General features: G+C 39.9%; 2 protein-coding genes across 2 annotated transcripts; both read left to right on the top strand.

The window, feature by feature from the left end:
• Window positions 1-1,912: 1,912 nt before the first annotated feature.
• htatsf1 (HIV-1 Tat specific factor 1) lies at window positions 1,913-6,415 on the top strand. Its single transcript, XM_078266304.1, has 10 exons — window positions 1,913-2,130; window positions 2,874-3,041; window positions 3,900-4,134; window positions 4,389-4,436; window positions 4,600-4,754; window positions 4,931-5,094; window positions 5,221-5,317; window positions 5,434-5,523; window positions 5,616-5,753; window positions 5,997-6,415. The coding sequence occupies exons 2-10, from the start codon at window positions 2,874-2,876 to the stop codon at window positions 6,249-6,251; spliced, it is 1,350 nt and encodes a 449-aa protein (XP_078122430.1). The 5' UTR covers window positions 1,913-2,130; the 3' UTR covers window positions 6,252-6,415.
• An 891-nt stretch (window positions 6,416-7,306) lies between these two features.
• Window positions 7,307-9,194, top strand: LOC144528218 (uncharacterized). Its single transcript, XM_078266706.1, has 3 exons — window positions 7,307-7,324; window positions 7,541-8,323; window positions 8,871-9,194. The coding sequence occupies exons 1-3, from the start codon at window positions 7,307-7,309 to the stop codon at window positions 9,084-9,086; spliced, it is 1,017 nt and encodes a 338-aa protein (XP_078122832.1). The 3' UTR covers window positions 9,087-9,194.
• The last annotated feature ends 527 nt before the right edge of the window (window positions 9,195-9,721 follow it).

Here is a 9,721-nt window from a genome sequence, read left to right as displayed (position 1 = left end):
CTAAGCAGTGCGGTGCTTTTCAAAAATATAAATGGCTTACGTGCAGTTTAGTGTCACAAATTATTTTCCAAAAACTGAGTGTCCCAAATGATTAGGGTCTTATTTGAGACAGGTTAAGGTTAGGTAGGATTAGGGTAGCACAGGTGGTTTAGCAGGTTCATAATTAATTAAGGACATTGTATGGGGAATTTAGGACACTAAACTGCACGTATACCCATAACTTATGTAATCCTGCTAACATGACCCCTATTTCTTGATTGCATTTCCTGCATGAAATCAGGACATGCTCCACCGTCTCCTTTTCCTCACACAGACTGCAGTGCCCAGTTGGGTGTTTTCCTATTATTAAAAAGTGTACTGTTCAATCTACTGTGACCAATTCTCAATTCACTGATAATTACCTGCTCTTTTCGGTTAGCCCCACTGTTTCGCACTCCTACTTTATTTTGTATTGCATGCAAGTGTCTCCCTTTTTTCACTATCCCAATAATGTTTGGAAATTTCCCTCTATGCTATGCTTTTCCCCTCTGAATTTAACAAGATATGCGTTCGACTGTCTTTAACAAACGGCGGGCGGGGTGATAGATAGATAGATACTTTATTGATACTTTATTGATCAACTTTTCAAAGAGGCTTTGTTAGCATGACCATATTGAGATCGATTGAGACATAGCAACGATCCTCTATACTTTTCTAAACCGTCTCTGGACATAGTATTGCTAAAGCACATAGTACAACAGGGAAAAGTAACGTTACAGTTTTTTAAAGATGCAAAAGCAACAACCATGTTAGGATAATAATAGGAAAGACAACAGCAAGAACATAACTGATTGATATCAGCAACAACATGAAAATAATAATAATACAGTAATTATAAATAGAGTGTGTGTTTTTTTGTGTCAGTGTGTGGAAATATGATGTGCTTATACACTGTATAACGTTATGTATACACTCTTGGACAGTGGTAGTTGCTACGGTAAAAAAGGCAGAAACTGAAAATCGAGCGCTTCAGTCCCAGTTGTGACCAAACAGCTTTTGGTTCATGCAAATGTTATATCAGAGATGAGGCCTCTTTGTGTTGAAGGTGTCAGTTTGAACAGCAAACAGTTCTCTAACAAATTTGTTAAGAGTGTATTATGTATAAAATATCATTCCTTTCAACTGAAAAGAAAATATATTCTCCGAGATTACAGTGATGAAGAGGCAAGAAAGATTAGGAAACGATTCTTATCGTATCCTCTCCCACCAAAAGCCAAAGAAGTGACATTTAAAATATTAAATAATATTTATCCATCAAATCACTTCCTACATGTAAAATTGAATTGGGAGAGTAACTCCTGTGTTTTCTGTGAGAGTGATATTGAGACAGTCGAACATATTTTCTTTCAGTGTGAACCGATTAATGAATTGTGGCTGTCTTTTCAATGCTGGCTTCAATCTAAAGATATACTGCTACACCCATTAAACGAAATGTCAATTAAAGCTGGAATATTTTTAAAGGATACAAATCTAGAATTCTTGATAAATAATTTGATTGAACATTGTAAACATTTTATTCATAGGTGCAAATATTTAAAGGTCAAACCCCACATCAATGGTTGGAAGAATGAACATAAGCTTTTTGCTACATCTTTACAATACATGACAGAAGGAAACGCCAAAAGACTCTTGTATTTGTTGGACTTACATTCCCTAATGGACTAAAAGACCCCTAGCATCTTATTTTATTTTTATTTTCTTTATTATGATTTGCTATATATATTGTCTCTACCTCAAAGCTGTAAACACGTTTTGGACAAATGTACTAACACATTGTGCCTTGATTGTTTGTATGATTGTAAAAAAACAAAACAATTCCCAGTTGTCACACATGCGCATTCGAAACCTGACATCGGAAGTACTTCGTTGCTTCATTCAAGTGCCGGGTGCCTGCCTTGGGGGAAAGGTTAACGCGCAGCGATTAACGTTGTCTATAATTTAAATAAAACATCTCTAAAAAAAAAAAAATCTGAAAACACAGAAGCCGAGTGTTTTGTGTGGTTTGGTCTTTTAGACGGAGGGACTCGGCTTCGTTAACCTTCGCACCTACCAGAATTAAGATCGTCTGGACTAACGTTATTGTTGTAAAAGGTAACGATAGCTTTTAAGCTATGTTAGCTAACATCAACTAACTACTTAGCTAAGTTACCTGCTATACTATCTCAATACTCACAAGCACAGATCTTCACATGTTTTACCATTTAGTAAATTACCATTATGTATACTGAACCACAACAGCCGTTCAAATACGGGCAGCAGATTTTAACATGTCCAAACTAGCTTGCTGACACTGATGAAGCTGTAGGGTTCTCAGTAATCATAAGGCGATGAATTAAAGCAACTGGCTGACACCATTTTCATGGTGGCAGTGCCAGTAGCAACATGATTGGTTGTCAAATGGCTTGTTTTCAAAAAGGCTTTGTTGTGGGCAGTTGTGCAGGCAGTTGAAATATTTTACAGGCTAAGCAGAGTCGTTTTTTTGTTTGTTTTTACAGATCTGGTCCGACTAGGACAGTGACATCTGCGTATCCTGCTTTGGCCACAAGCAACCCTTATTGTTTAACTATATATTTTGGCAGATGTTTACTAAATCTATGAGCACAGAGGAAAGACCCCTGTTGAGCTAATTTGCTTTCTTTTCAGATTTTTGATGGATAGTAACCAATTTATACTAAATCTTGCAACTACTTCTGAAATTATAATTAGGAAATGGAAAAGCAGGATATTAAATCATTACTCAGTGTTGCTGCTACATTGGAGCATAAAACCACTGCTTTGTACATCCTGAAATGTAATAGCTTGTTGACCTGGATAATTTCATATTCTTGTTGCAGATGAGTGGTCAATCAAATAACAACAAAGACTTTTTGGAGCAGCTGCGGATGCAGGAACTCTATGACCGGAGAAATGAGGATGGCTCCTCTGACCCCAACACCTACATTGACCCAGAGGATGGGACTGTGTATGACTGGGACCATGAAAAGAAGGCTTTTTTCCCTAAAGTATGAACTTTTCTTTACCTCTCAGCTTTTGTTTTCCTACTTCATATTTGTTCTTCGAAGGCTCTGAGTCCCTGAGCTTCAGATCTTTCTTCCTACAAGTTCGGTTGCTGTATGTGCAGCAGTCTTTCGCATGTATGATGCTGTGTTTAAATGTATGTGGCCTTATTTTTGTCAACACTGAATATGGGCTGAGTCTGTTGTGTTTTGCCCTACTGAAGTTTGGTTGACTTTGCGATGCAGAGTATACTATGCCACTCTTAACAGGGGAGCTGGAGCTAGGGCTGGGCAACATATCAATATTATATCGATATCGTGATCTGAGACTAGATATCGTCTTAGATTAATGATATCGCAATATCGTGATTGACATAAGTGTTGTCTTTTGCTGGTTATAAAGGCTGCCTTACAGTAAAGTGATGTACTTTTCTGAACTTATCAGACTGTTCTAGCTGTTCTATTATTTGCCTTTTCCCCACTTAGACATGATGTCTACATTACTGGTGATTATTTATCTAAAATCTAGGTGTGAAGATATTTTGTTAAAGCACCAATTGTCAACCCTAGAATATCGCCGCAATATCGATATCGAGGTATTTGGTCAAGAATATCGTGATATCTGATTTTCTCCATATCGCCCAGCCCTAGCTGGAGCTGTGGCAACAATAATGTTAACTTTAAGATTCAAGGTCTCCATCATACTAGCTTGTACTTGCCAGTGACCACTCTTGGCAATAAAATGCATCATTGGTTACCTAAACTGGACCCCATGCAAATGTCACTGCACCCCAAACTGGATTGCAGACCTCTTTTTTTATGTAGTAGTAATACTTTTTATGTTAATGTGCTTCATTTCTCTAGATAACAGAGGACTTCATTGCAGCCTACCAGGCCAACTATGGCTTCACTCAAGATGGCCATCCAGATGCCAACAACGCTGCAGTGAGCAGCTCCAACCCAGCAGCCTCAGAACCAGACAGCAAGCCCTTAGAAAAGGAGAAACCAGAAGATGCCACCCAAAACCCAGACCCAGACCAGGATGAGACTGCAGCTAAAGAAGCCAAACATAAAGGGGAGAAGAGGAAAGCAGATCCAGGTAAAGCGACATCCACAATCAGAGAGGAGGGAGAAAACCAGTGCAGTAACTAAAACAAATGGGAATCAACAAATGGTGATATGATAATGGTTTTTTTTCATAAAGAGAAACAATCATTGGTGTATGTTTCCACCTTGCTCCCTGTCTATAATAGTGATTATTACTGGTATGGATTTATATGTGAAATTTCTAAGTTTAAGTTTGTACAAACGCATCTTTTGATAAATGCTTTTTTTCCTTTTTTATGCTTGTAGGATGGTTTGATATCGATGACAATAAAAACACGAACGTCTACGTATCAGGTTGGTATCGCTAACATTTTCTTTCTAATTGTCAAGGAGGAAAGCTGTTCAATGAGTAGCTAACTCTGTTCATCCTCTCTCTCTCTCTCTCTCTCTCTCTCTCTCTCTCTCTCTCTCTCTCTCTCTCTCTCTCATTTTTCCTCTTTGTCTTCTTCCTTCTCAGGCCTGCCTCCTGACATCAGCAGTGAGGAGTTTGCTGAGTTGATGTCCAAGTGTGGCATTGTTATGCGGGACCCCATTACTGAAGAGTACAAGGTCAAACTCTACAAGGACAAAGAGGGAAATCTGAAGGGAGATGGCCTCTGCTGCTATCTCAAGGTTCGTCTGTCCTTCTGCTTGCCTAAAGCTTAATTTATAGTTTCCAAGGCTGTATGTCCACGAGGGTCTGCATGGGTTTTGGCTTTACATGACACAGTACATAGTAGAAGTATTAGTTAGTATTGCATTACACTCTAGTAAAGTGACAGTGTTTGTGTGTTTGTGATTCTCTGCAGAAGGAGTCAGTGGCATTGGCTCTGCGTCTGATTGACGAGTCAGAGGTCCGAGGTTACAGACTCCACGTGGAAGCAGCACGGTTTGAGCTAAAGGGCCAGTATGATGCCAGCAAGAAGAAGAAGAAGAACAAAGATTATAAGAAGAAGCTGCAGCAGCAACAGAAGTAAACTCTACTTCCTTGTTCTTTTTTATTTAACCTCCCACACATCCGCATGTAGGGATAAGCACTCCCCAATATGCTGATGTGGACCAAGGGAAGACAAATAACTGAGTGTCTTTGTCTGTGTAGACAGTTGGACTGGAGGCCAGAGAAGCAAGGAGAAGTGAGGAAGAGACATGAAAAAGTTGTCATCATTAGGAACATGTTCCACCCCAGTGACTTTGAGGTGCGGAGAGAGAGAGAGACACACACACACACACACACACACACACACACACACACACACACACACACTCTCACACTCTCACACTGAGGGTATTAATCTCTGTGTGACGTTCGTAGGAAGACCCACTGGAGTTGAATGAGTATCGCGAGGATCTGCGGTCAGAGTGTGAGAAGTTTGGGGGGGTCAAGAAGGTCATCCTCTTTGATGTGAGTTTAATGTCATTGGTGCGGTTTCATAGTCATAGTAGAATGGTTTGTCAGTGGCATCAATAAGGAGCTGGCATGTGTTTCTGCTGCAGAGACACCCAGATGGCGTGGCATCAGTCGCATTTAAGGAGCCTGAGCAAGCTGATGCATGCATTCAGTCGTTTAATGGTCGCTGGTTTGGAGGAAGGCAGCTGACTGCTGAGCTTTGGGATGGAACAACAGACTATCAGGTAAACCAAATGCAAAATACAACAAGGAGGATGATGATGACAATATGCCATTGAGTTGCACTATGACGATTTTACGGATGCAGCATTTTTTGAAGCTTCACCGACACTAGAGAATAAAAGTCGGGATAACATAATAGGACACCGGAGCCTGTCGGATATTTGAGTTATTGTGATATCTTAGATTAACTTGAACTCTACATCTGGTAAGAATTTGCATCGTTCATGCTAATTCTGTCTGTGCAGGTGGAAGAGACAACACGTGAGCGGGAGGAGCGACTGAAGGGTTGGTCTACTTTCCTGGATGGAGGCAATCAGGGCCAGCAGAACAACACCTCCAAGCCAGCGGAGGGCAGCACCACCTCTACAGAACCCACAGAACCCTCCAACACCACGGAGCCTGAACAGCATCCAAAAACAGAACCACAGCAACAGGAAGAGGAAAAGGAAGCAGACTCTACAGACAGCAGCCTGGCAGGAAGTGATGATGAGGAAGCCTAGATACTGCACATCTTTGGTCCCCATGCAACCAATTAGGACAGTCCTGCTTAATTGTGAACTGTGGCAAACCTCCGTATTGAGCAGGCAAGGAGGAGGGAGAGGAGGTATTTGGACAGTTGGAGCTGTTTTGTAATGTAGAAAAATAAAATTATGATTTTTGTCTACCCTATTTTCATCATTTAGGTTTACAATGTAATTAGACCTGCACTTGTCAAGTATAGCCCATCTTTTGCTGAATTTCAGTGTGCCAGTTTGTTTAGTTTTGTGCTGATTACCCTAAAATATGAATGAATGAATTACAAAAGACACCAGACTGAAACTGTTGGATTTGAGTTGTAGAAAATTGTTCAGATTTAGTAATCATAACACTTTATTTTAAATGATAACAATTCACTCATGGTTTGTTCTTCTTGGAATATAGATTTTCAAAAAAGCAGAATTGGAACCCAAACAAAAGCTAAATATATATTTATTTAATGTCTCCCCCATTATGGCTTTGCAGTTGAGCATGTCATGACAGTAATGTTGCTGTTGCCTAAGATTGTTTCTCTTTTTGTAATCAGGGTTTTGAGGTTTTTAGACACTCCTCCAGCATCTAAACACACTTTACACAAGATAGATAGTACTTCCACTTATATATGAATGCAAACAAAAATAGATAGATAATGACCCTGTGTCCAGTATCTGGATCTCTGAGGTGGTAACTATGGTCATGTGCTAAGACAGACCTAATATTACAAATACCATTTCTACGACAAATACACACACTCCCTTGGGATGCTCTCTTGTAAATAAAAGCATTGATGTGTTTAATAAAGTTGTGTGGAATTGTCTCTTGACATCACATTCTGAACCCTGTTATGACACAAAACACCGCTCGTTATGATGACATACATGTTTTAAATTAAAACCTTGTGACAAACTCCAGTGAGTTACAACTTGACCTCAAACAGAGAAACATCTCAGTGGAAACGGAAACAACTATGGAAAGTACACCAGAACTACAAGAAAATACTAAAACTCCAATACCGCTTCAGTATCTGTGTTCAGTAGACATGGAGAAAAGCGTTGAGGTAAGATTTTCTAAGCAGGAGACAGCGTAGTTTTTCGTTTATTTCTTCATCTTTTGTTTTAAGCTTCAACAAATACAATTATTGTGAATCATTTTCAATCAATCAAAGAAATGAATGGAGACATTTTCCTGATGGTGATGCAGGGCTCTTTTACAACACATACAAATGGCTACACTTCTTTCACTTGTCTATTGCATGTATATTTGTGTCTTTCAGGACTCCCAGCATGCTCTCAGCATATTCGTGCAAGCCGTGCAACGGGTCTTTCTGGGCTCCAAAGCAGAAAACAAGAAGCTGGCTACAGAAAATGCTGTTCTGAGGGAGTGGACAGCCATCAAGCAGCTCCGCTGGGAGCAAGAAAAAAAGAAGCTACTGTATGAAAAGGACTTTTTAGTGTCAACTCTGTATATGGCCAGATGTGACATGGTTAATGCTTTAGTGTTCGCGAGAGCTAGTCAAAAAAAGTTTGACACTCAAGGAGTGGGCAAAAAGATTAACGGAACATTTAAAGAAAACAAGGACAAAGTACGCTCCTTGACAGAAAATCTATACTTCCACATGATGGAGACCGAGAAGGTAAAAAATTCCTGGAAGGCAGAGCAGGACCAGCTCAATGAAATGAAACTTTCCTTTGATAAAATGTTGATACAGTTAAATGAAGAGTGGGAAAGCCGGGGGATTGTTAGACAGAAGGAGGTAGCTGCTGAGCTGGAAACTCTGCAGCAGGACTGCGAGAAGAAGGTGAGCCAGGTCATCCAGGAAAAGGATGATGTGATCACCAGTGTCAGAAAGGAAATGATGGCACTGATAGAGGGAAATCTGGAGAGCTTGGCCAAGGTGAGAGCATTAGAGACACAGATCTGCCAGAGACAGGCAGAGGAGAAGGAGGAGAGCTTTAAGAAAATACAGGAGCTGCAGAAACAGAGCAGAGGGGTGGAAGAGAAGTGGCTCATCAAGGAACAGGACTGGCTCAACAGGGAACAGGAGTGGCTCAACAAGGTGAGCAAGATGGAGGAGGAGATGAAGCTCCTGATTCAGCAATATGTTGAGCTACAGGTACGCCACATCAGCTAATGCACCCTTTCAAACAGTGCCTGAATTGGATCAAAAAAGGTGCCAGTACCATAATTCAGCAGTTGCATGACATGATCATCTCATGTGTCATGGATATATTTATATTTATACGTATATTTTGTAAGGGTGACCCCGAATAGTCGACTATTTGATCTAAGGAGCATGATTTGACTCCCAATCTCACAGTCGAATTGTCTGAAAATGTGGTTATGAAAAAAGGTGCTGAATGTCAGATTTTACATATAGCATAATCGTTGGTGTCTCCCAAAAAATCATGATATATAGCCTATTGTGATATAAACTTAAAGTCTATGATATAAGCCTATTGACAATACTGTTACAATTACGTTATAGTAAGGGTACTCGTGTGAATATGAGAAGTGCCGGTACTCAGTACTGGTGAGTACTGTCCCATTTCAGGCTGTTTTTAAAGAGGAAATACTGAATCATTATTCTGTCTCTGTCTTTTCAGGAGTATGCCTCAAAAACGAACAAAGAGAAGGCCAAGATGGCAAAGGATGAAAAGAAGGCAAAGAAGGAGACAGAAAAGAGGCTGAAGAAGGAGAGAAAAGAGGCGGAGGAGAGAGAGAAGAAGGAGAGAGAGGAAAATGAGAGGAAGGATAAGAAAAGATTGAAGACAGAGAAGAAAGAAAACAAGGAAAGGGAGAAAAAAAGAGAAGGAGAGTGAGGAGACAGCAGTCCCCTCCAACCAACTCGCCACCAGCAAACCTTTACCAGCAAAAGAGGTGTCATAATTATTATCTAATTAAATGTGGATTTTAGCCCATAAAAAGTTCTTGCTTTGATTTCTTTATTTTTATTATTCTACAATATTGAGTCACTGTGGATGTTTTACACTAAACAACAAGACATATCTGAGTACTTCTCCCGCCAATGTGTCATCCCTATCTCCGAAAGAGAGTACAAACATTAACCTCACAGTAGAAGTATACATGGCAATAAAACTGACAGTAGTTAACATTTTTGTCGTGTCACATTAGAAACCACTGCAAATGTCAAAATCATAAAACTCTGGAACATCTGCACCCTGCCTCACCACTAGAGGGCACTGTAATCCTGCTGTTGGTTGGTGAACTTTGTTCTCATACAGTCAATATCAGAGTTATGTCACATTAGCACCATAACAGGACTGTCTGTTTAAAGTTAAAGTTTTGAAACCTTGAAAATATTTTCAGTTTCAAACTAAATATTACTTGCTGAAAGTGGTGGAAATTACGGAATTGACCGTACTTAGGTACAATTTTGATGTAGTTGTACTTTACGTGAGGTGGTATGGCTACTTTTACTTACAAATTTAGACTT

Source organism: Sander vitreus, chromosome 13 (genome assembly GCF_031162955.1).
Source record: "Sander vitreus isolate 19-12246 chromosome 13, sanVit1, whole genome shotgun sequence".
NCBI classification, from domain to species: Eukaryota; Metazoa; Chordata; class Actinopteri; order Perciformes; family Percidae; genus Sander; species Sander vitreus.
This window is presented reverse-complemented; position numbering and strand designations above follow the sequence as displayed.

Coding starts and splice junctions, on each gene's coding strand:
- LOC144528218 (XM_078266706.1), top strand. Junction 8,324..8,870: donor AACAGGAGTGGCTCAACAAG/GTGAGCAAGATG, acceptor CTGTCTTTTCAG/GAGTATGCCTCAAAAACGAA.
- htatsf1 (XM_078266304.1), top strand. CDS start 2,874: ATGAGTGGTCAATCAAATAACAACAAAGACTTTTTGGAGCAGCTGCGG. Junction 5,318..5,433: donor TCCACCCCAGTGACTTTGAG/GTGCGGAGAGAG, acceptor TGACGTTCGTAG/GAAGACCCACTGGAGTTGAA. Junction 5,524..5,615: donor AGAAGGTCATCCTCTTTGAT/GTGAGTTTAATG, acceptor TTTCTGCTGCAG/AGACACCCAGATGGCGTGGC.